The sequence below is a fragment of the Hirundo rustica genome, chromosome 5 (assembly GCF_015227805.2).
Source record: "Hirundo rustica isolate bHirRus1 chromosome 5, bHirRus1.pri.v3, whole genome shotgun sequence".
Taxonomy (NCBI): domain Eukaryota; kingdom Metazoa; phylum Chordata; class Aves; order Passeriformes; family Hirundinidae; genus Hirundo; species Hirundo rustica.
The window spans coordinates 65,580,366-65,606,663 of NC_053454.1; the positions used below are offsets into that span (position 1 = coordinate 65,580,366).

Consider the following 26,298-nt stretch of genomic DNA (forward strand, 5'->3'; position numbering starts at 1 on the left):
ATTTTCTGAAAAAATTACATAGAAAAAACCAAATACAAATAAATCTTCAGATAGAAGAAAATCACCACTTACATTGTCGATGTCTTTCAGAAGTTCTAAATCAGTTATGGAAGCTTCAAGACGTTGCACCTTTTGAGCGGATGAAAGTTTAAGAGATGCTCCATAAGCTGCAGTCGTGAGAAATACTGCTGCAATACAGCCAAAGATGAGGACTTTGCACATCATGTCAGTGTTATCTGGATGCCAATATTAGAGTTGGGATGGATGGTGAGAGCTGATAAGTTGTCATTAAGCTGTTTAGTGTATTTATACTCTTCTTTCTGGTGGGGGAAAAAGATGGGGGCGTCACAAAGAAGAGGTTTTATTACACATTTTTTCGTATGTTCTACCTGTATGGCAAGAATCATTACTTTTGTTTTTCCTCCCCTGATGACACTTTGGAATTTTTATCAAGCAGGAGGGATTTTACCTACATTCACTGCTGTAAGAGAAGCCCACACTCACTTCTGGCTGCCTCTCTTTGTGCTTCCTGCATGAAACACTTTTTCCCTGTGCTGTCCTACTCCCCCATAGCATAGGCCACAGAATATACTCCTGCCATACAAAATGTTGTCCTAAAGGTGTATCATTTAATCATTACTTTAGTGAAGAAGAAAGAAGTCTTCTAATCTTAGTAATTGTTGATTAAACAACAGGAAGAAAGTTGGCTTCCTGTCTGAGGGTGGTTTTTTTTTACCTGTCATCTTTCGCAAAGGCATTGTAAGCTTAGGTGCTTAGCTCAGTCTTTATAGCATCACATTTGAAACATTTTTGAAAAAAGTCAAGCAGAATTCCTTGTTTGGGGATGATAAACTATTCCTTCTGTTGCTGTTTATCTTAATGCTACTCTTTTTTCATTGTGTGCAACTTTCAATTTTTTGCAGCTTAGAATGAAAATGCACCACTGTAAAAATGTTTACAGATTTTATTGCTGATACCTAACCCTCTGCATCTTGTGGTGTGTATCACTGAAGTTGACGGTAGGCAGTCATTTGACACTGAACTCTGGCATAGATAGTATTGCTAAATTGTTTTTCTTTTTGGCCTCGTATGTCTGTTGGCTGATTTCTTTGGGACGTGAAGTGTTTAAAATTCATGGTTTCCTTCATTTTGAGTGTAGTTCTGAGCCAAATACTCCCCCTGCTGCCCAGCAGGTTCTGACATGTGAAACACTGTTCTGCTCAGTGAATTCAGCTGCTGAAGCTGTGTGGAATAAATTCTGGTTTGCACACTGCTGTTGTTTGAAGTTTTGTAGCATTTAGGACGTGCAGGACTGGGTGGGTAACTATTTCACCCACCACTGCATTACGGAAACCCACATTACTGATTGATCCTGGAATCAGAGGGAATGTGGATCTGCTGGAAGTTGGTCAGAATATACTCTGGCTTGGATTAAACACAGCCATTGCTATCATTCTTTTTATTAGTGTGTGCCTATCCCTTAATCATTAACTCAGTGCTAATTAGCAGTGCAATCCCAGCTCTAGAGGACATCTTAATTTCCTGTTTCGGAAGTACAAACATTTCGTGTCTCTGGTCACAAACAAGCTATTGGAGCTTGCAGTATTGTAATATTTGTACAGTTTCAAACTTTTTCTGGCACCTTGTATTTGTATCTTGTATTTATTCTTGATAGTAATCAATTTCTAATGAGGTAAGCTGCTGAGCACTGAGTAGTCAACTTTTCTCCAGATTCCTACTGTTTTCTTTTTCAGGTCTTGGAGAACTTAGAAAGAAATGCCTAAGCATTCTGTCAGAACTCTTCAGCAAGTTTACAGCCAGGTCTGTAACAAAACCGTGTATAAAATTGTAACTCTAGTTGTAGTCTAGATGTAATTGGAATCAGCTCTTTATCTGTTCATTCTTGTCAAAGACCAAAAAGGCTTGCAAATTCAGGCAGGAGGGTGGAATCTTAATATGCAGCATTAATAAATTGTGCACAGGAGTTTGATTCATTTCTGCTTAATATTGTGCTGCAGGATTTGTGGTCCAGTAGGAGAAAACAACAGACCTTGTTTTGACCATTTTTATTGGATGTACCAGGTGAGGAAGAGATGGCTTGGAATGTATTGATGAGCTGAGAAACACCAAACCTTCAGTTAATGTTAACACACAACTTGCTGTGCTGGTCAGGTTTCAGTTATCACGCTCAGTCTCTGCTCATATTTATTACTGGGCAAGGAATTACTTGGGGCTTTAATCATTGATTTAATCCTCCCAGCTTCACTTCACCAGAGCTGATTGCATTTTAACAGGAAATGAAGTTACTCTTTTAAATTGCCCTGGAATCACAGAGGATAAAGTAGTACTACAAATGCTGAACTGGAAAAATACTGCCTTTAAAAAGTGTTGGGGCCAGGTACCAGTGACAGTGTTATATGGGTGGGGTTTTATTTGGTTTTAATGCACTATTATGAGTGGTTAGTTGATTTATATCTCATTTTATCTCCAAATTTCATATTGTTATGCTAAAACAATGATATAAGAAAATGCACCCTGCCTGAAAAGCATTAAGAAATGCTTTAAAAGCCTTGCCTAAATTTTCAAGGAAGATTAATTACCAGTAAACCCCATACTTTAAAGGGAAATGGTATTTGTGGGTCAGGGATTTGGAAAGGGAGAAGATTTTTGTTTTAGTGGATTGTTTATACTTTTGGTAGTACTTGTGTCTAGTTTAAAGAATAAGAGCTGATTTTCTCTTTTAGAAAGTGACCAAAGTAAATGACACACATTGACTAAACCCCTAATCTGTATGACTTCAAAATCTGGAAAACTTTTTACATAAGATCTGACTCCTCTCAGTTTAGACTTGTCTTTCTAACCTGGAAACTTGCCTCTTTCTTTTCTTTTTGTTTTGTTTCTTCTTTTTTGGTTTTCTGCCCTTGCAAACCTGCTGACTGGTGAATTTTGGGGGCAGGTTGTGGTTTCATTGAGGCATTTGCCCTCTTGTTGGTCAAGGTGTTTGCCTCCTTTCTCCATCCCCAGAACAAAGGAGTATTCAGCTGAAGTGAATGTCTCGGTTGGTACTTTAGTTCATGGGCAGGTTTTTTCAGACTCCTATTATAGTACAGGGTTACTGTGAGTAGAGTCACAGGAACCACAGCAGAGTTCATATGTCTGATGAAAGTGATAGCCAATTTTTGGTCATGGTCTGTTGAGTTAACACTTTCTAGCTGTGTTTCAGAGAACTTTGGGGGAGCAGAGGTTGGCTTCTGCTTGCAGAGCTCAGCGTTTTAAGCAATAACCTGTAGAAAATATACCTTTAATATTCTTATTCTGCTCAGTAGGGAGACTTGTGGAGAACTGTTGAAGATTTGAATAAAGGATTGAGTGGCAGTTGTTTTTCATTTGATTTTAAGCCATCAAAAGGAGACATTTACCACTTTTCTTCTTCAGCCTTTTCTCAGTCTTTCTCATCTCTTTGATAGATGCTATAAGTAGAATAGTTTCTAGAAAAATGTGGTGGATTCCCTAATGTATTAGTATTTAAATGTAGGAGTGAATAATGGATTTAGCTAGTTGAAGATTGTCCCTGATCAGGGACACTGTTTCAGGAGAAAGTGCCAAAAAAAACCCAACCTCAAAGTGAGTAATAGTTAGAGTGAATTTTTCCTGCAAACATGTCAGTGGGGATTTTTTTTAAGGCTTTTGGTTTTGGAGGCTTGACTAAAATGACCTGGAAATAGTTGACAATTGGGAATCTCTTCACAAAACCAATGTCTGATGTAATCTTCCATTGAAAGGACCAACACTAAGAGGGAATACTCTCAAAATAAAAATTGTTATAGTTATAGTTATAAACGAGCCTGTCCTTGGGGAAAGTAACTTTAATCTGTCCTTCGGAGCTGTGTGACACACAAGTTTCATCTTTCTAAAAATCTTGTCTGTAATTGTTGAATAGGTGTGGATTTAGTTAAGGTATGGGGAGCCCTGGTGTTTCCTGTCACTATAGCCTACTTTTCAGGAAGTAATTTTACAAAGGTTATGAACTTTGGAGTTGGTATTTTTGTTTTCTGGTGAAATTTGGAGTGATTGCAAATCTGAATGAGAAGATTAATTACTGTGAGAGTTACAGCTGAATGCAAAGTTGGGGAGAGTGATCAGTAAAGGGTGAGGATTAGGGCTGGATGTAATGCACGTTAAGATGATGTGCTGAGTTTACAGAAGAAATAGCATAATTGTTGCAAGATTTCTGGATAAACTTGGTTTGCTTTGTTTTGTCTAGGAATAATCTATCTTCAGGAGGTCCACCATATATTTACAAGGACGATTAGTACTGTTTACTTATGTTTTCCTTTTACATACAAATGGACTTTTTAAGGCTGTCTCCGCAGCGAAGTGTTGCCAAAACTTTAGTTACCAACTTCCTCATAGTACAATGTGCACCAAACCTGCTAAAAGTGTTCTTAGCGTACCCACAAAATAATCCAAGTGTTAGCCTCTGCTAGTTTTGGTTCGCACTTCTCTTTAGGTGCAGAACTGTAGAGACCAATACAAATGCACTGCTGATGAGGCACAAATCCATGAGGGAAAGCAAACTGGAGGTCTCCTGAAAAGAGGAAATCGAATCAAGAGCATCCTGATCAGCTTAACAGGAAAAAGTGCTTTGTTGTGCCTGGAAAGAAACTGAGGTCTGTCAGTTACTCTGGGTTGCTCAAATTAGAGCAATGCTTGTTTTCATTTTGGGATGAGAAGTGAAGAGAAAGCGCAAAGGCAAAAGATTTCTGATTTTCAGTATTATTGTTTTGCAGTGGAAAAGAGGCTGGTACATACACCGACTAGCCAGGTTGTTGCCAAACTGGTCTCGGGGTCATTAAGAAATATGTGATAAATTGCAAATTGAAATTGCCCTACTGGGTCAAAAGGTCAGTGTCAGGTTATGACCATACAGGATGTGAACAGCCCACGAACAAAGAAGCTTGTCTTGCCTTGCTGAAAGCTGAAGTAGTGCACATGCTAAGCAGATGGCCTAGATTTGTTGGTAGATAGGGATAAGATGTGTTGAGGTACCCCCTCACTGCTGGCTGGCTCCCAGAAGTGCACAGGCATTGTTAAAGCGTTGTTCCCATTTTCTCAAAGTTCCCTTGATGCCATTTTCCCTTTGCTCACTTTTCCTTCTTGCCTCAGAGTGGCTGCATGGAATTTACTGCGGAACAACAGGGGCTTGACCACAATGATTCGTTTTTCCCACTGTCGTGCCCAAGGCCAGTATGATATTCCTGTACTTCCTTGAACCACTCTTAGGACTCACAGCACAAATATTTGGCAGGTTCCACACATCAGCCTTATGTGGCTCTGCGTGTTTTGACCTTGGGTCCTGCTGGATTTATTTGATGGTTTTACCTTTTGGGCCTGGAAGAGGTGGTGAATCTTCCTGTCTACCTGTGCTGTGATACTCAAAATTAGATGGAACTTTGTCCACAAGAATTGCCTCTTTTTTGTTTGCTGAACAAAATGAAATTTGATTGTGTTTGTTGCCCTTGCTTGAGCCCCGTGAAGCTCTGCTGTTCTTTGGAAATGAGAGGACTGCATTCCTTTCCCTTCTTTACCAAAAGAAATTAGAAGTTGCTATTTGCTTTATTTTCGAGTGAGAGTTTTAAGGGATACCCTACGGAAATAATGAATACAAATGCAAATTTATTAGTGATTAAAAGGGCAAATTTCTGTACTAGTGACCTGGCATTATGTAGATTTGAATGTAAAGCTGGAGGAAAAAATATCCTCTGCTAGGAAAACACTGTGTCAGTGGGATTCAGAGCTAAGGAATGTTCCTGGTTCTTTCCCTTTTACTCATGTTGAAAATAATTTTATTAACATACATGGAGGGAGAGCTCTCTTTGGTCCTAGTGCAAATGCTGTAGTAGACAAGCTGAATTTCTTATGTGTCTGTAATGTTTTGTTACTACTAGAAATGACAGTTTTAAGGAGTTTACATCTGTTCCTATTAGGCACAGCAGTTCACTATCTCTAGTTCAAAGTCTAGTCTTCAATACCACTCAACACAAGTGTTTCTTGTATAGAAATTTATGTTCAGTTGATTTGGCACAAGAACATCAGTATAGAGATCAGAGCTAAATTTATACCCTGCCCAAGATCTCACACAGTAATATGTGAAATTCATGCAGTATGGTAAGAGCATATTTTATCATTCAAGTCCTGTGGTGATGTTAGAAGTTCCTGCCCCTAGAGCTGCATGTCTGCCCCAGCCACGTCATGACCCCGTGGCCAAGCGAGCCCCGTGCGTGCCTCGCCCTCCCTCCAGCAGCTTGCTTTTCTCAGAAAGGAAATGCACTTGTGTGAGCTGCAGAGGAGATTGGGTGTTCTACCTCACCTCTGATCTGGACAATCGGGGTAGCAGCTGTGTCAGCTCCTGCCCAGCTCTCAGCCTCAGTGGAGAAATCAGACATTACAGCGTGGTTCTTCCCTTTGGTGCCTAAAGAGCTTCATGAAAGGCTCTGGGAAAATCCATGGATCTTGGGAGAAGCAAGTTTTTCCAAGGTCGTGTTGGAATGGGGAGGGTAAGTTTCTGCAGTACTCAGCCAGTTAGGAAGCAGGGTATTAAATTCCAAACCAGTGGAGACTTCTTGGGTGGCAGAATTGCAAGATGTGTGAAACACTTCATGCCTAGAACTTGTCTTCTGTCTAAATGCATGCACTGTTATTGTTAGTCATGTTATAATGCCCAGCCATGACCAGTGAAATCCAAATCCTGTCTGTTCACCGTATAAATACAGAAGGACAGAACCTGCTGTCTCATTGAACACACCACTGAGCAATTATGGGTAATAATAATTCCTAGAAGACCTGTGTTCAGCAGGACTAAGCTGTGAATTCTTGCACATCAAGGTTTCCTGGAGTTTGGGAAAGATGCTTTTACTTTTCTGCAGCTCTGGAGGCAGTTTACAGCAAGGCAGGACTGAACAGCACAGTAGCAGAAAGAATATGACTGATTTTCACACTTGCTGTTCTGAAGCAATGGAATGTACTCTGAGAAAAGTGGGCTAAAGTATCCAAATACCATAAAACCATTTGGTCTGTGACCTCACCATATCTGTTACCATTTACTTTGGCTCACTAGTATTAAAAAGTGCAGGAAATAGAAACTTTGATCATGTAGTTAGAGGTTTCATAAGGGACCACAGTGATCTGATTAGAGTTTGTACTCCTCCTTGGTATCTGCAATCTTAATAGAATAGGAGAAGTCTATTAAACCACAGAGTACAAGTTTAAATTACACAATTACAATGTGTATTGGATGATTTGCTGCTTCAATAGCCAGATATGAAGGTCAGTAGAACGTGCTGTGGAAAGTGAGGTTGAAATTTTAGTGCTGGGTTCTCACTTGATCTCTGGACTTTCTTCATGACAAATTTGGCAATGGAAGCAAAAGCGATGGAGAAATTTGCTGGGGTATTGGTCTTCCTACCGTTATTCAAATTACTGTACTTTTCATTTTCCATATCTCTCTGAAGGAAAGATTGACAGTGATTTATTGGCGGCAAGAGCCTCACAGCAACTTCAGTCATATATTCCATAATGAAACGCATGAGAGAATAAGCATTTGGTCCCCCTGCGCTAAGCAGATCCTGTTTAAAAATGTTAGTAATACAAATGGTTTGATGCCAGTGAAGGGGAGCCGAGAAGTCCCTCAATGTGTCATTTTGTGCTTATTTGATTTCAAAGTTTTTAAGAAAAGTGGCTTTTGGATTTGGCGTATCAGAAGTAAAGCGCATGAGAGAGGCCAGCTTCCAGGGGGTAGAGTGGGGACCAGCAAATGTGTGATTGGTGAGAAGTTCCCTTTTTAACCACAGAAAACACCAGTTGTGGAACCAAGTATGAAAATGACTGGTTTATTCTGCTGTAATCACTTAATTATGCTGCTGGCCTTGGAGTGACATTTGCATCCAAATGCTAAGGTGTTGCTTTCTGGAAGGGGAGAGACAAAGGTGGGAGAAGATAATGGGATGGACCAACAGAACCCGTATGAAAACAGATAACATAAATTCACCCTCCACCTGTGTATGGGGGAAAAGTGAAGGATTTCAATGTGATGCAGTATGTAGCCCATGAATATCACAGAATCATGGAGTATCCTCAGTTGCACGTGACCTATCAGGATCAGTTCTAACTCCTGGCCCTGCACAGGACATTCCCAAGGGTCATGCCATGTATCTGAGAGCATTGTCCAAACACTTCTTGAGCTCTGTTGGGCTTGGTGCTGTGACCACTTCCCTGGAGAGCCTGTTCCAGTGCCCAGCCACCCTCTAGGGGAAGAAACTTTTCCTGATACCCATTCTAACCCTCCCTGGTTCACTTCGTGCCATTTCCTTGAATCCTGTTCCTGGTCATGAGAGTGAAGGGATCAGCACCTGCCCCTCCACTGCCACTTTTGAGGGTGCTGACGCCCTCAATGAAGTGTCCCTTCAGTCGCCTCAAATACAAGTAAATATCTTGGACACTTGAGGATTTCCTGTAGGGAAATAGAGCATTTTCTATACCTTAGATGCTTAATACATGAAACTGCTACTATGCACTATCACAAAAATGATAAAAGGACTTTTCAGTGTATTTTTTTTCCCCCTTCAGATTTAGGCTACACAAAGAGAAGTGAATGTGCAATTTGGTTATTCTTTTGATTCTAGAAAACTGCTTTTATATTTATGCTAAATTTATTTAATTACTTCATATTACAAAGCATTCTTCTTTTTTTGGCCTTTAATGACCAATCTGACACAAGCCATTTGTTTCTAAGTTGAAGTGTAAAGATTTGAGCCAGATACTGAAATAAAGTACCAGGCATTTGTCAGTGGTTCCTAATCCCTGCTTTCCGGAAGCCTTTTGTGGTACTTAGCTTTCCATGCAAAACAGGAGGCTTTGATCAGCTTTTGAGTGCCTCAGGCAAAGCTCTTAATATTTCCAGAAGGGAATGAAACATTATTGCTGTGAAACATCTTCTATTCAAAGGATTTTCCGATTGTTTTGGTGTAATATGATTTTTGTTTATTTTTTTTTTTTCACACATTTTGAAGTTATCATCAGATTTTGATATTTGCTGTTTTAAAGAGATTTCATGCTGATGGTTCTTCCTGATCCTGTCAAGATGGAGTAATTGGTTATGGAGTATAAGAATGACCCTTTGTTAGCATGAATATGTGAAAATTGAAATTTATTAATGAATTAGATGTGGGTTTGGTGATCTTTTTTCTCTTTCTGGTGAGATGTTGTTTTGGAATTTTTAGTCAGGAAAACGCTTTACGGCTGAAAATTACTTCCCCTGATGGCAGAGACAAGTCATTATACCCTTTGTAAAGGGGAGATTATATCCACTGATAATATTAGACATTAAAAGCTCTTAAAAATACTAACAATTTAAGAAAATGAGAACATTTGCTGCTGAATTAACTGACCAACTGTTTGTAAAACAAAGAAGTAGAGGCAAGTAGAATACCTAATGGATAGAAGGAAGGAGTTTTTGGGAAGATGTCACTTCTTAGGATGCCAACACCTAAGCATGACAAGAGGATTCTCTGACTTTTTAAATACTATTTATTTAGGAGGCGTGAAAATGAGCCACTGAATTTTATTGAGTCCTACTACATCTCTTACATTTTTGAAGGTGTAATAGCAAAATTGTTACTGTGCTTTCTGCCAAAAACATCAGAAGTGACTAGAAATGATCAAAAGTCATGTTGGAACAATCGTGATTTGGATTTATGTGAAAAAGGACTCAGCTGCTGTGGGAAACAGGGTAGTAAGAGATGTACAGATTTTCTTGGGGCATGTTGTGATATCAGTACAAAAGTTTGTGGTGGATAGATTGTTTGCATTTACTCCCAAACAAAAAATGTCACTTCTTAAAAAACACTGATTGAGGCTTAAAAATTTCAGAAGAGTTCCCTGCCTTTCCCCTCTTTAAACCTAGCCTTGGGCTATGTTGCCAGATTCATGGAAGAAGCCAGTTATGTTGAGAAATCCTAGCTGGTAAAGCACAGGGTAGAGGAAATGTAGAAAGGGCACATAGTAGAAATTTGGATCAGATTTCAGCTGGAGTTTCTCAGCTTGAATCTTTCAGCACTTTAAATTCAGTGCATTTGCCTGTGAAATAAGAGATCGTGGTTTATCTCACGCTATTCAATGACTGTCATTTCTGGAGGCTCTTTAGGAAGTGTATATGCTTATGGGGGGTGTGTAATTAAGGTAGCTTTAGTACAAGGGAAAGTTTTTTTGGGGGGGTTGATTTTTTTTCCACATTTATTACCATTTGAGCAGCGTGGTGTGGTGGAAGGTGTCCCTGCTTATGGCAAGGGGGTTGAAGCTAGATGATCTTTAAGGTGCCTTCTAATCCAAAACATTCTGTGAGTCTATGTTCCTTGACTTAAACATCTATCTAAAATGTTGCTTAGTTTCAAATACTTGCTATTGCAAATTTTATCTTCCAACACTGGTCTCCCAGTATCTTACAATCTTAATGTGCAAAGCCTGTGTGATTGAGACAGATTTCTCTTACAGCACGAGAAACAATAGCAATTCTGACCCCACTTCCCATCTTTTTAACAAAAAAAGGTAGGATACAGAATACCTCTTGTGGTTTAGGTTATAATTTCATTATTAACAAATGCGATTCATAGGTAGAAAATAGGGGTTCTCCCTATGCTGTGTAGTAGATCCTTGCTTGAGGTAATTCAGGGTTTTCCCTCTCCTGTTTTTTTTAGCTGGGTTGTAGAGTCTTAATTTTCCTGTTCTCCTAGATGACTGTATATTAATTTCTTCCTTTCTGCCCAATCCTGATGGGTTTTTGTAGGATTTCCTAGAGTGGTAAAGTGTGACCTTGAGCAGGGCTGTGGTTCAGAGGCTCCCATGTTGTCATTCTGGCTACGACACTGCCTCCCCCGTGCCTGGGGAAGTTGCTGACTCTGCTTTAATCTTCATGAGTAAATGAGAGTGAAATTTCACTGCTGCGTTTTGCAGGAACTTGGTGTCTCCTTCTGAATAATCCAGTGCAGTGTTAATCCTGATCTCACAGAAACCAAGAACTGATTTGCATTGATGAATTTCTTCATCTTGATGTACAGCTTTGGAACACTTACCTTATACATCTGTCTCCTGATTTTGGCTCATTTTTTTCCCCCCAATGGAATTGGTGATAAAATAATGCACTTTGGCTTAATAATAGTAGGGAGGATGACATGTAGTTCTGAAAAAAACATACTCATCTCCAGAGCATCTCTCCATTCCAAAAGTGATTTTTTTACTTTATTCTGATTAACTTCTGCATTGCCATGTGGCTAAATGATTTTTCCCTAATGCTGGTTTCCATTCCATGTAAATTTTTACAAGTGGTTCTTTCTCTGGTATCTGTGAAAATCTATACATTTAGATTCTACATTCAGAAAACTGGGGGAATATTTTCTGAGACGTGTATTTTATGATATATCCTATAGAGCAACATCATTACCACCTCCAGAACTCTTAGCTATGTGTGGCTAAACAAAAATGTCAAAAGGTTCCACTTAAATGCCCAAGGAAAAAACAGAGAATGAAACCATGATCTGTGGGAGAGAAATTTCTGATGTTAAACAGGAAGCACAAATATTCAGCAGAAATATTAGCAGAAGCATCAATAATGACTCTACAGATTGTACACGTGTTCATTTTCTCATACACTTTATCCCTAAGGATTATTATTTTATTTATGGGAAACATAAAACTCTTTAAGCCACCTAATTTAATATTTAAACTGAAAATTATGTTAGTGAAAAGAATAATATTTTTTGTATGTGTTTGCCAAACAGCTGATAGGAGAAATATCAACCAGTCCTGTAGCCATGTACCTTAGCCAATGTCAAAAAAGGGGTGGTGTTTACTCTTTGACAACTCCAATACTGATATTATCTGAAGTTTGTGCTGTATATGGAGTTTCTTATTCTTGGTGTTCTGTAATAATACCCAACTCCTGCATATCAGTGTTAATTGGACAATTAGTAGTAGTTTTAATGTTGTCCACATATAGAATTTGGACACAAAGATCCAAGTATTTATTTTAAATCTCTGTATGCCTGGACATTCTCTGCAAATCAGTAGAAACAGAGATGGGAAAAAACCAAACCAACGAATAGCAAGTTCAAGATCAATGTATTTGGGAAAACTCCAGACCTACTAATGCAGTGCCCTGAAAGTGAAAAGCATTTCCTTTGCTACTGTAGATAAAAGGATTGTGTGGGGCCTCTTGCACTGCAGCACTTGTGAGAATCCTGAATTCTAAGTAGAAGTGAAAGGACTTTTACTTGTGTTCAGAAACTAAGTTGATGTTTTTTTCCCATTCAGAAAATAATTGAAAGGTTGTAAGGACAAAACAACAAAAGAAAAAAATCATAGTAAGAGTATGAGTTGCCCTTGACTCAATGTTTTATTATATTTAAAAAGTACAGCTGCATTAGTCATAGTCTCTGAAAGATTTCTTGTAAAAGAGCTTTGCTGTTTGTAAGCTTTTCCTGTGATTAACTTTCTTTAAAAAAATAAAAGTATTTTTTACATTAGGTGAATTGGTACTTTGGAAATTGATAATGATAAAAAGTGAAATTATCTGCTGCTGACTTTCAGGGACACTGAGTGCTGTGAGCAGAGTGCAGAGAGCTGTGCAGAGGAAGCCATTTCTGCTGGGGCTGGGCCAGTGTGTGGTTCTCAGGAAACCCCAGGAGGTGACACAGAACCTGTTGTGAGGCCCCATCTGCTGGTGCCTCCTCCTCTGGCTGCTGTTTGAGGCTGAGTGTCAGGTACAAGGTGTAGTCTGTGTTCTCTTTGAGGTCACATCCCTCTGCTTTCACTGAAGAGGACCATTCTCACCATTTAAATCTTGCAGGATAAGCTAGGAATTGAAACGACACAGTGCAAAAAAAGGGAGAAGTATAGAGTAACAGGGAAGCTGGTTCCATGTTTGTTACATTGCAAAGCAGCAAAACCAAATCAAATCTGTGTAAATAGTAATAAAAAGGTGGTAAAATCACTTCTGATATGATTTTGGGTATCAAAAGTCTGAGATCTAATCACTGTCAGACTCCTATTAAGGTTATGTGCTAGAACCCATCACCATGGCCAGTTTTTAGTTGGTCACCGTTAACAGCTGAAAGCTGTCAAAATAGGTTTTTATATATAAGCAACAGAAAAAACTGGCATTTTAATCATATTTATGATGACAGTTAGAAAATAGTCTTTTACAAATGTATGGGGCTATGTATCTGTCTTAGAGAGTTTAAAATATGTTTGTTATATCTTTTAAGACATGAATCATTGTTCTTTACCTGAAAAACTGAGCATGAATTATCCAAAGCCATGTGACTTGCTGATATACGGCTCTGTTGGTACAGAGCAGTTTTACTGGAGTGAACTGGTAGTGTTGGTGCTTTGTCTTGATGGAAGAGAAGGAGATCTGTGGGGCCTGGGAAAGCACCCTGGGTGCTTTTGATTTTGAAATGGGTTATTGATGGATCAGTACTCATACAGAAACTTTCATTGAGGGAGAAATTTTAAATGAGATTACTATCCATCTTCGTTCTCCCAGTGACTTTTCAACCTCCACAGAGGGAATTACTGTTTGCTGGGTACCTCTGATACTCTTCATCTGACCTTTATTGTTCTGCTGCCCACTGAGTTGTTCTTAGAGCTTAAAAAAGGCATATGTGTCAGACTGGGAAATTTGCCGGAGAATTGTCTCAAACACTGAAACAAATCATATGAGAACCACATAGAACTAGCTAGAAAATATTTCCTCGTCTCACAGAAGTGTCACTTTTTCAATTTTGACCTTTATTCCCCTCTGTGTCACTCTGAAATGATGTTGAAAACTATCAGCTGTTTTAATGAAAAATCACTCAAGAAAGAGTGAGACTAATCCATAGCTATCATAGCTTGTGGAGTAGGCACCTTCTCCATACCTTGGTGGAGTGTGTCCCAATGGAGAAGCCAAATCAAGCAGAGCAGGGTTAGGAGCCCAACTCCAGCAATCGCTTCCTATCCCAAAAACCTGCACTCTGCTCTGCTCTTGTTTTGTTTCTTAACAGAGATTTCATCCTGGACCCAAGAAATAGTTTTTGCTTAAAGTTTTGTCAGACTGCTGCAGTGAAAGTTGTAAAGTTTCAGTTTCAATAAATTGTTATCCTCCAGTGGAAAAAATTGCACTGAAAAATTCCCAACCCAGTCCGCTTCTGAGTTTGCCTTATACAACACCTTTTTAAGGGAAGCCTTCTGATGCAGAACAGTTATACTTCACGAGGGCATGTTTTAAAAGGCAGAGAGTCTGGCTCAGAGGGCTGACCCAGAGCAAATATAATTTACCTCCTCACCCTCTCCCCCCCCAAAAATGCAACTGTTGGGGACTGGTAGGGGAAGAAGTGGGAATAGTTTAAGCCAACCCTGCCCAGTGCAACAGGTGGAAAAGGAGCTTAAGGCAGTAGGTTCCCAGTATTTTATTCTTCAGTGCCATAAAAAATATCCTTAACGCCAAGTCAGGCGTTTGGGAATTTGTACTACACCTTTCCCACCACCTCCAGCTGTACCTGCTGTGTTCCACATGCTACCTGGTGTTTGTCCAGCTCTTTGCAGGGTGTAAAACAGGAAATGAAAAGAATTGATAAAAGTAAAATAGGAGGGCAGTAGAGTGTTGCAGCTGTCTTGTGGGATGTGAGACACCTAAGGGGAGAGAGGCAGTAAGTCCATAAGGAATGCTTGGAACTGTTGTTCATCTGCAGGTACTAGGTTAGCAATTTAGAAATGGGCCAAGTGCTCCATGCTGAAGGGAAGTTTAAATCTTCCAGGAATGGCACAGATACTGTAATATTTTTTTCTTTGTTTTTAGGTGATGCTTCTCCTAATGGCACCTCTGAGATAAGGTGGCAAGATGTGTAATTGCTTTGTCCTATCTGGTGTTAATGCAAGAGTTGTAAATATCAGGCATAACTAAAGTGGTTTCCCTAAAGGAGAGATGGAGGGTAGAAGGAAGGAGTAAAATGATTGAGTAAATTGTTTGTGAAAGAACAGAATACAGAAAGAAGTAGAAATTATTAAGTAGGTGGCATTTGAAAGGTGCCTCTAAAAGAGAACACGGAAATGAGAGCATTTTTAGTTAAGTCCCCTTTTTGAACTGTATTTCCCCAGATTGGAGGGTTTATAGATTAATTTCTTATGAGCTGGGCGAGGTCAGGGGAGGAGAGTGAAGATCTCCTTTCCTTTCGCAGCTGCCTGCTGCCCTCTTGTGCAATGATCTGTTTTCTACACTGGGGCTTTTCCTAACTTTCATGAAGGCAGTGATAAACTTGGAGCTGCTTCTCAGTTTGATGAAATGCTGAATTTGGGGTGGCGACCTCAATCACTTTTCTGTATTTCACCCCTGCAGATCCTGTCCTCATATCAACTGGCACTGGCTTTGACCCCTTTGTCATTCATTGTCTCTACATTTTTTAAGGATTTAAGGGAGGATGGAGAGAGCTGCTCTATCATAGTGTTTGTCCGATCTGTCGTGATAACCTCACTATGAAACCCACTGTCTCTCCTGCTACAGCTGGTTTGTGAGTGCTTCCCCCACTTCTTTGGCTTAGAAGTGAAAATATTTGACTTCTTTGTTGTCAGGATGTTCTCCTGTGGATGGTAAGGAGTTAAACTTTATATGGACCACTAGCAGTATGTTCAACTCTTTTTCCATTTCAATGGAATCATGCAGGTGATGATCTTGCACCATCTGAGTGTCTGAAATATCCCTGATAACAGAAAGAAGCTGGAGGAAGTGTAGCAAGGGGAAGAAAGTGAACTGGGGTTGGGGGAACAAGTGTGGGGAATTAGAATGTGTGGGGAGGAAGATGGAGAATCAGGTGTGGGCATGGAGGGAGGACAGGAAACAATAGAGAAGTTTAATAATAAGGTCATCTTCAAAAAAATTGGAAAGAGTTAAAGGTAAGAGGATTGTTTACAAAGAGTCTAAAAAGAGCAGGAGAACTGCCAGGTTGTTGGACACTTCATGAAGGGACACATAGACACAGCATCCATTTGTACATCCTCTTACAAAGGGAAAAGGGCTGCTGAAGAGCCTTAGTGGTGTGGTAAGGGATGTTATTCACGATGTTACAACAGCAACACAATTGAACCTTCAGCTGTGTAAAGAGGAAAAGGGAAAACTAAATGGAAAGTGGAGAGCTTAGTTATGTCTGTGGTGTATCTCAAAGCTCGCTATCATGACAGTGATACTCAGTCTACTTGTTTTGTGTCCGGAATCGCTTTGAACTTCCACACTGCCATCAAAAGGTGGCGGTACAGCAATGGAGAGATGCAGCTTGGGCAAAGGTTGAGTAGGAAGCGTTCTCTTTCAGTTTTGCTCCTTTTTACAACATGGATCATCAACACAAGTGCAAAGCAGAGAGCACTGTAGGGAGGTTTAGTAGTTACCTATTTGTAGTGAGAACTCTTCCCTCTGGGTTTTCCCCCTGAATGGAGGATCCCTCCTGTCCTTGCAGGCAGGAAAACAACAGGAATCACATGTGCGGGGATTTATTGAGAATTAACTGCTAGTCAAGTCTGACGCATCTCACTCAGTGAGATGCAAAAATACTCAGGAACAATTTACCCCGCTCCAAACAATGGTATCAGCTGGTCTGTGATACAGATGGCTGCGAAACCCACAGGGAATAGTTCTCACATACATAACTACAAAAATATGGTTTTGAAGAAAAGGACAAGGGAAAATGGTATTAGCTAAAATAGTTTAATATCACAGGCATATAAATTAATCAGACCACATAGATCTTAGTACGAACATTCCCTTTACAAAAATGAAATAAATAATTAAATTAGATTAATCGATTGGTATAAAAATAAAGAATCCTCTCAGGAAAAGTAAATATTATACAAAATTGTATATACCATGCTAAAACACATCTCAAAGTGCCTACAAAGGGCACTTATGATCAAAATCATAAATATATTGTAAAGCCTCCCTGGGAGGTAATGAGCTTTTATGGCTTACATGATTGTACTCTGTTCATGAAACACACATTGTTTCATCAGAGTGCACTTAGTACAAAGAGAGTGACAGTATCTCATGAAAGGAAATAAGTCAAGAGGGTGTACACATTTAGATTTGTGATATCTGGTCCTTCCTAAGGTCACAAGTTCCTCCTGGGGCATCTTCATTTTTCCTTCTGACAACATCGTTGCAGAACAAGGTGATGTCTTCTTGTCACTGATTTGTCCTGCACAGATTTCCTGTTCTTCATTCATCCTGTTCTTCAAATAGCACACCCTGAATAATACACTCAGTCTTTGGTCACTCTGACAAATGAAAGAGTGAACACAAGGCCACACATCTCGTAAATCAAAGCATATTTGAACTGCACAGAGTTGCCCACACTGATTGTGCTGACACTGCCCAGAAGTGTGGTGTTGACCAAAATCAGCTATGCTAATTTTGTGATTAATACTCTCCACACATATCTGGACTGATTTGTCCCATAATTTCAGTTTTCAACAAGTTCTCAGAGCAATTAACCTGCTAAAGTTTCATTTGTTGCAGTTTCTCACTAGTTTTTTGAATACTACAAGTGAGTATTTTAACATAAGTTGTTCTGCAGTACAAGAAATAACCTCAATTAATAAACAAGTACATTGTGTTTAAAACAAGAAGAAAATAAGCTTTAGCACTATGTTTGGTTGATAAAATCCATAGTTAAAAAAAGTGAAGCAAATCACTAAACAGAAATAGGTGCATTACTTACTGCATTACACGCTGCCTCTTGGACAAAACCCAGGCATTGCTGCAGTGTAGGCAGGAGTACCTAGTTAGCTTATGACATTCCTGTAGGCAATTGATTAACATTCATAAAACGTCCATCCCAGGTACAAAAGTTGCTTCTCAATGCTTTGTAATGATTGCTAATAAATATGTAATACACAATGTTGTGTTTGTCAGGGCATGCGCAACAAGGGTTTTAACAGGCTCTTTTAGAACAGTGATTTCAATGCACTTAGCAAGTTACTGGAAAAGACATTTACAGATAAAGAAATACATACTGTATTCTTTGTACAAAAATAAAACTCTTTTCTCCAAAACCGTGCACATGCAAATATTCCATGGAGCTGCGTGAGAAGTGCTGGTTTATTGGTTGTCCTTCTAGGACTCACAAAAAAATGCACGGAATTAATTGATAAAGACTTTCAATTAAAACCCCTCCATAAAAATACAAATGTATGCTGCAACTGCAGGACATGCTTCAATGTTTTCCCAGTTGCTTTTATCCAAATCTGGAATGGAATTTTAAGGACTTTAAAAACCTATTGCAGTTGCAGCAGCATGTTTGCATAGTGCTCACCGATTGGTGATGAAGGGCCTTCATGGGTAGGTGGGACGGAGAAACGGGTGTCAAAGGTGCAGAAAGAACATCTTTTAAACTCAGTACTTTGAATGCTTACATATGAGTGGTAGTTCTTTTTTAGAATGTTAATTCTGATGCCGTAACATGGAAACATTGAGGTATGAGAACATCACACAGAAGAAAAGCGGGTTTTGAAACAGAAAAAGGAGAAGAAAAAGACTTTCTAAATCAAAATGACCATCACCAGAAACAAGGAGAGTTTACTTCGTTTGTTGTGCCCTGAGGATCTTCCTTCCTCTCTCTGATGTACATTTTTGAGGAGGTTCACATTTCAGGACAGTGAAAATGTGGAGGCAGCAAAGCTTTTTGTATTAGTTTTCCTTTAGGCTGATGGCATTGGTAGGAATGGAAACATTTTTAATACTACCTCATTATTTTTGGAGGTAATTAAACTTGCCATTTTCCATCCTAACACTAGATGCAGTTTTCCAGTTTCCTGTCTCTACCACATTTCTACTAAGTAGAGAGAAAATTAGATGAAAAGTTAATTTTTACTGGAAGGCTTTATGCTCTTTTTCAAGATCAGTTTCCTCATGTGGGGCTAATATCTATTTGGGGGCGGATTACCAGGTACTGCTCAGATGAAAGAACCCAGAGGTTCAGAATCCTTGCAAGCAGAATATGGTGGTATATAATTAAGCTGCCAAAACTAGTTTTACGTGGTGTGATACTTGCTTTCATTTAAAAAAAAATTCAATTGTATCTCTGGCCATAGTTCCACAGAAATGTTGAGGATTCAGGAGCTGTACAGGTAGGTTTCCACATAGCAAAAAACTTGACAGATTTTTAAAGAAAAAAATGGCAAATAAAAAACTGATAAAATTAATCAGGAGGAAAGAGAATGAATAGTGTTAATCGTACACAAATATGAGGGTAAATGCTTTCCTCTGAGAAAGAGCAATATGCATTAGAGCTGTTTCGCTCTGACTAATCATCAATGACTGTATTTATTGGACGTTTTGCAGTGGCTGATTGTACCAGCCTGTCAGGCCTCTGCTGTATCTATCATGTTAAGCTGGAGCAGTGTAGATGAAATTCCATTTTCCGAAACAGGATTTCCACCCAGAATCCTGTATCTCCGCTTAGAGCGTATGGGTGACGTATCTCCCCATGGCAAATGTGCCATTAGCTTCAAGATGTTAATCACAGCCATACAGTATGATTAGTAAATATTTTTTCCAGTATTGAGAAGGCAGTTAAATGCAGGATATTTTTCCATAGTTAGCTAAGATGCAGTCTAAGGACTTATAAATAAAGCTCTGTGTGTGGTATTATTGTAAATAAGGATTGGTCCAAGCAGATTCCTTTGGGGTTTCAAAGCCCCTGATAATTTTTCTTTCAATTTTTCTTTAAAAAGTTGCAGAAATCTCTGCATGGGATTCAGTTAAGATCAAAGCAAAAATACAGAAGTTACCATCTCATGTATTTTTAGTTCAGCAGAAGGGGGACAGTTAAGTCCCTTACAAGAGCCTGTATTTGTGAAATTAGAATTAATTTTCCCTGTAAGGTGGGGCTAGACTCACTTGCAAAATAGCATCCATCTTACAAATACCCATCCAAATCAGACTCCTTCATATTTTGGGAGAAGCTTTCGCTTACCACACACAGAGAACACATAATAATAGCACTGGAAAGTATTTACATTTTTCACATCTTAAATATAACATAGTGTCTGCTTTAAAAGTAGATTTCAGTATCCTTCAGTTCTGGTGTGTCCTAGATTAGTTCTTGTATAGCTGTAAAAACAACACATAGTTAGTGACGATGTAAAATAAGGATGTCTGCAATGGTTTGCAAAATGTCAGAAGGCACCCAGGAGGAATGAACTCTGCTTACCATTTGCATTAGATTTGCAAAGCTCTTCAAAAACTCTTTGGGGGTTTTCTTTTCATAAGAATCACATGTAGACTCACAGTGCTGGAAGATAAAGAGAATCATGGCACTTCAAAACAGCACATCACAATCCTAAATCAAACCTCAAGCTTTCTCACTGAAAAACCAATTGGCTTGTGGTCAATGCCTTTTCTAGCTGGAAAGTCTTTGACACAAGCCCTTTCAAAAAGGAAGGAATTTAGTAATGACACCTTTCACATTTTTTGCAGTGATCCGTGTCCTTCTGCCAGCACATTGCGTGGTTGCCAAATACATGTATGCGACTTTTTAGGGTAACAGGGAATGCTTCTCCCAAAAATGCAAAAACAGAACTTTTTAATTTCTGAAGTACCGAAAGGCAGATTGCTCTTTCTAACAGATTTGCTTTCTACAATTCGACCACTGCAGGGAGCATCTGCTATAGAAAATAAGGAACAGTGATCACAATTATGGGCACTGTGAAGAAATCCTACCTCTCCAGGGTCTCTGTAGGTCAATTTGTTCACAATTCTGATGGCTTTGGTGAACTTTGCGTTTTCTTGGCTGCTCACTGGTTGCAATTTCTGGATGCCCTTCTTGAAGCAGGTCACAGCTGTGTACAGACATCCGTCCTAGGGCAGGAGAAGAAGGAACTGTTTTAAAGCCAATGCTGCAGCACTTTTTCCTGTACATGTTAGGCTGTGGTCCATATGCAGAAGAAATATGCAGGATATTAACTGAGAATATTCAACTGTACCTTTTTTTTTTTTTTTTAAGTTAGTTTTAGGTAGCAGGTTATAGTGAGGCTTTGCTTTGGCTGTTCATGCCTAATTATTTAAGTATTTCCTAATGAAACAAATTCCACTTGACTATTAATTAAGACAGTATTTGAAAGAAAACAGTCCTGAAGAGTAGATCAGTTGTGTGTAGTGGGTTTTCACCTACTAAAGCAGGAGGATTTTATTTAAAAAAAAAAATACAAATATCTCTCAGTGCTACGTGTGGGAATACTCTTTTTTCCTTCCCAATTTTTGTGCTCTTTCTAATAACGCCTAATTAATAATTAGAATTGACATAGAGTTGCATGTTTTCAAATACTACTGAAATGTTCTTATATGATAGCGCTGGAAATTATATAGAAACTATCCCCAAAACTAACCTAACAGCCAACAGAGAAAGAAAAGCAATGTTTACTGAAGGCAATTTAAGTTGCTTTCTGTTTTCCGAAGAAGGCGGCTGCTGATGGCACATATTAGAAAGGCTCCAAAGCCATCATCCTTGCTTTGCAGTACCAACTGCTACCCAAGCTGAGTCTTGTCCGCCTTATGAGATGTCACTGCAGTTTGCCCCTTGGGCAAAGGCAAGGCAGCCTCCGTGGATGTTGCTTAGAGTAAATTTTACTAGCAACGTTCTGTGGTGGTCAGTTAGAACATTTTGTTTTCCTTAGAAGGCACACGTTTATGTTTGTTTCAAGCATTCTTACTGTAAACCCGCCTTGCTTACTGGAAAAAAACACTACTCATCTTTTAAAGAGAGCAGTTTTCCAGATGAAACTGAAAACATTTTTGTTCTCATCCGTGCTGAGCTGAGAAACCAGCATTTCTCATCTGTGCTGCCTCTTCTGTTTTGCTGAGCTGTCACTTCGAGCTGAGGCAGCCTGCGATCAGGGCGCCACAAGGATTGTGAGGCCCGGTGCCTTCTCATGGGCTGAGCGCTTTGGGGATGAGGCATGAAGGAGCACACACCTCTGGAAATGTCTGAGGAGGCTAGGAGCATGTGAAATATTTGTATCGGAGGCAGCAGCACTCTGCATCTGACTCAAGCTAGCTCGACGGAGGAGCCCCGAGAGCGCTCGCTGCCGCAGTTAGCGATCGGCGGGGCTGAGGCGCAGGGCCGGGCCCGTGGGCGCCGTGAGGGATCGGCTGCAGCGCCCGTCACCTGCGGGAGAGCCCGTCCGCCCTCCAGCCTGGAATCACCTCAGCCTTAAGACTGCTTTTGCAGCGTCAGCCTGTTTTCCCTTGAATTGAGGTCTTCTACCTTCTAGTCAAAGGAAGTGCTACTTCATCGCTAAGGGTAGAAGGAAATTGCGTGGGAGTGAATTGAGGCTAACAGTCCACACAAAGGAACCTCAAGGAAGCCAAACCACATAGGGATAAGCCACCTAATTCTAAATGTTAGGTAGTTTTTTCATTGAATATTCAAGACCAAATGCAAATCTGGCATGAGCTGGTTATAATAAAAACGATTTCAAATATTTTGGTATTTGAAATGGCGTTATATGAGTGATTTTTTATTAAATTGAGTTTCACTGGGCTGTGACGGCACCTAATCATCCTGAGTGCTGCTTTCGCACACTGTGATACATATTTCAGTCACCCTGTAGGATTAAAAGTTTGTTGATTTGGTTGCTGGTAATAATTACTATTAGCACACTAGTGTTTTTAACGTGTTTTTCATCAGAAGCTGAACCCAAATCAACTTAATACCTTCTAAATATGTGAATTCTCTGTCTTCTCTAGTATTCAGAGGAGGCACTTAGGCCCTCCCAGAATCAGTCAGTAAAGCCCTAAGCTGCAAGTGAACTGTCATTTTCCTTCCTGAGGTGAGCATGACTTTTTAAAGAAAAAACCCCAAAAACCTCATTAAGCAACTATAGTCACGAGTTGTATTTGCTTCGTTTCAGCGGCAGTGGCAAACACTGGAGTAAAACGACAGCTAACAATCTCTTCCTTTTCACTTTGACACCACAAATTAGAAGGAGTTTTTAGTGGAAAAAGCCCAGCAATGATTTTATGCACTGCAGTTGTTTCTAGCAATTCAAAGGAATCTATCTGGTTTGGGGATGCTTCTTTATATTTTTTGGCAAGATGAACAAATGCCCAGCTATAAAGCTTAGGAGGAGACTAACAAAAACCTGTGTGAAATGGGGTGAGTTTTTTCCTTTCTTCTTGTAACTGCTTTGCAGGGGAGTTTAGAATCTTGAGTAGAAAAATTTTTAAGAACGCCTACAGCTTTACAGCATAGTAATGCATGGTGATTGCTTATATATGTCAATCAAAATTGTTTGTGCTACAAAATAAGGCTTAAAAATTTAAGACAGCTGATAACACAAGTATAATATTAGATGTCCACAGGTTGCTCTAGACCTCAGTTGTATGTTGAGGGATTGTCAAAACAGAATGCATCTACCCTCTTAAGTTTTTAAGACATAATTTTACTATGATTGGCATTTAAATTCACGATACGTCCTGCCTCCTACCACTTTTGAGAGTGCACAGACTTGGTAACTCACTGTATATAAGAAGATCTTAACCCTAGGAGATGCAAAATATCAGCACTAAATAAGTATAAATAAGTTTCTGTATTAAAATGGGATTCACAGGGAGCTGCTCTTGTATTCTTAACTAGATATAAACTGAAGAGAATATTTGCAGGTACAGTTTTGTCTTCCCATTGGTAGCACAACCGCTGCACAAATAGTCTCAGGGAGAGCAGTGTGACTGCACATGAGAGGAGGCAGCGATGTTGCACTGCAGTTGCCACTATTGCCATTTGGCTGCAGTGGGAGGCAAGAGGAGCAGCTCAGCCATGCTGGAGCTCATGACAGCTGGAGGCACTTCCACTCCAAATATCTGCATTCCTGAAAGCACTGCTGCTTGTCTGGCTCTTACACGAATCCTTACTCCTAGCACTGTTTCTTAATTAAATGGACTGTGTGCAACTCTGGATCTATTGGTGGGTTATGACACACATGCAATAGCAAAACAGTAATGGTGATGCTAAAATATAAACACTTCTGGCATTAAATATCCAGAAAAAGGAACTTTTAAAAAGTATTTTCTTATTCAGTCTAGCTTGCATTAAGAGTACTAGGTCAGAGATCTGAAGAAGACATGTCCCATTTGTCAATGGAATAAACCAGTACAAAATCAAAATTATGTAATTCTGAAAAAATTGATAAAGCAGTCTCACCACAGGGCTTTCTGGTGTATGCAGCAATTCAGCATCCTAAAATAAAACAAATGCAAGAAAAGTTTTAACATTTGAAAGTGATGTCCCTCACAAGATATGTACTAAGCAATACATAATTTCAGTAATTTCAGTATTATGACAAATACCATCACTTACCTTATCTTTCACCATAGTTTCTAACTGTTTGATTTTCTGGTGAATCTGTCTGTATTTTACTGTTCTGGGTGAAGCTGCAGTCAGCACCATAGTGGAGCAGAAGAAAAACATGCAGAAAATAATCATCTTCTTCATCCTGATGAGTAATATTTTAAAATATGCCAGGAGCAAAGTTGTGCTGTTCAAGTGTAACACTCCAGTTTGAGCTGTGCTCAGGTAAGCTCTGCACCTACCTATATATTGCTCCCTGCTAGAGATGGAGAACCCACCCATTTCAGTTTGGAAAGCTTTGTAGAATGGATTAATGAGTAACCCTTTTTTCTTTTCCACTGGCTAGGTGCCTGTACGTGAGCTTGTGCGTGGGGGGGCAGGGATTGATGGAGTGAAAGAAAATGTGCCCCATCTGCACATTGGGCAGGAAAAAAAGAGAAAAGGGTGAATTCCCATTTTCACTTTGAGTCAATAAATGAACGTACTAAAAAGTTGGTCCTTAGAAACCACAGGCCTAGGTAAACAAAGATTCTGCAATTTTTTTCCTGTGTCATACAGTAATGAATCTCTTCAGTCCATCTGCAGCTCTTCTGTACCGTTCTGGAGAAATATGACAGGATTTCTTTCAAAATTTAAGTGTATTTATCTTACTTTATGGCTTCAAGGAGTGTTTGTTAGCTGTTTCCTTCTGACATCTATGAACTGTGGCTTTTTCATTCTCAGCTTGGAGTCTGTTAGAGCTGTGAGTGAAAGCTCATCTTAGCATTTAAACCAGCTGAAATTTGCTTTATATTTGCTTGGAACCAGTAGCAGATGTATTAACAACATTGTGGAGGACGTGTCCAGTGAAAGTTGCAGGGAGATACATTGTCCTGGGAGAGATGAATCCTGGAGCACACCCATTACCAAGAGGGGGGCAGTACTGGAAGAGCAGGGACTAAATCCTGGTGAGTCAGGCTCAAGGGACACTCTTGATTGTGACAGTGATCCAATGCTTGTGGCACCTAAACACATTCAGTCACATCCTTCAGCAGCTGAGAATTTCCTTGGCAATGTAGAAGAATGTATGAAGTCCAAACAGAAATCTATGCAAGTGCTAGGGACTTACTGGACTTCCAACTCTAGGAATCAGTTGATTTTAAAATCACTGATCTTGATATTTCATCACAAAGAGGGGGAAAACAGCTTTAAACTGCTTTTATGTATTATCATTATTTAATTACTATCAATACCATTGAAGAGTTCCTACGTGGAATTAGTAGAGGGCAGTTAAAGTCACTTGGGCACCTTCACTTGTGATGAATAAAAAGATGGTCATGTGTCTGTCAAATCAGATCTTTTCCTCTGAAAATCTGAAGATTCCAGATGGCATTGGGGATGCTTTACAAAATCTACACAGAGTCTGGACTGCAGCTGGATGTCTGGTAACCGGTGTAATATGCTGACATTGTATAAAATGTGCCTGTATAAATCTGTCTGGTGGGTGAATCTGGGCTGTCAGGCTGGGTCACTTGTTCACTGTTCATTTAAAAATGAGTGTTCAAGCTGGTGGGAGCTCTAGCTGACATACTCGAGCATGTTTCTTTTCTGTGTACAAACAATTATTTACTCTATGCTATTTATGTGCTTAAGTCATTTTTCACCATTCAGAAAATGAATAGCCTAAAGGAATAAATTTTGTAGGTGTATGTGTAAACATGCATAACTGCACTCAGAGTCTCATGTGTGCACACAGAGAATCTCTCCTGGTGAAAGGGGTATCTACTAACACCCAATTGAACAGAAATTCTGAAAAATGAGAACAGAAACAAGAAAAAAATTACTTTCTTCTACCACACAGTCTGAAATTTTATTTCTTGAAGAGGATATAGTGTGA

General features: G+C 39.5%; 1 protein-coding gene across 1 annotated transcript; it reads right to left on the reverse strand.

The window, feature by feature from the left end:
• Positions 1-221: 221 nt before the first annotated feature.
• IL21 (interleukin 21) lies at positions 222-24,566 on the reverse strand. The gene is made up of 5 exons (XM_040065411.1): positions 24,432-24,566; positions 24,276-24,311; positions 20,798-20,935; positions 20,289-20,369; positions 222-320 (listed from the first exon to the last, which is right to left on the reverse strand). Exons 1-5 carry the CDS (start codon positions 24,564-24,566, stop codon positions 222-224), a joined length of 489 nt encoding a protein of 162 aa, XP_039921345.1.
• Between the last annotated feature and the right edge of the window lie 1,732 nt (positions 24,567-26,298).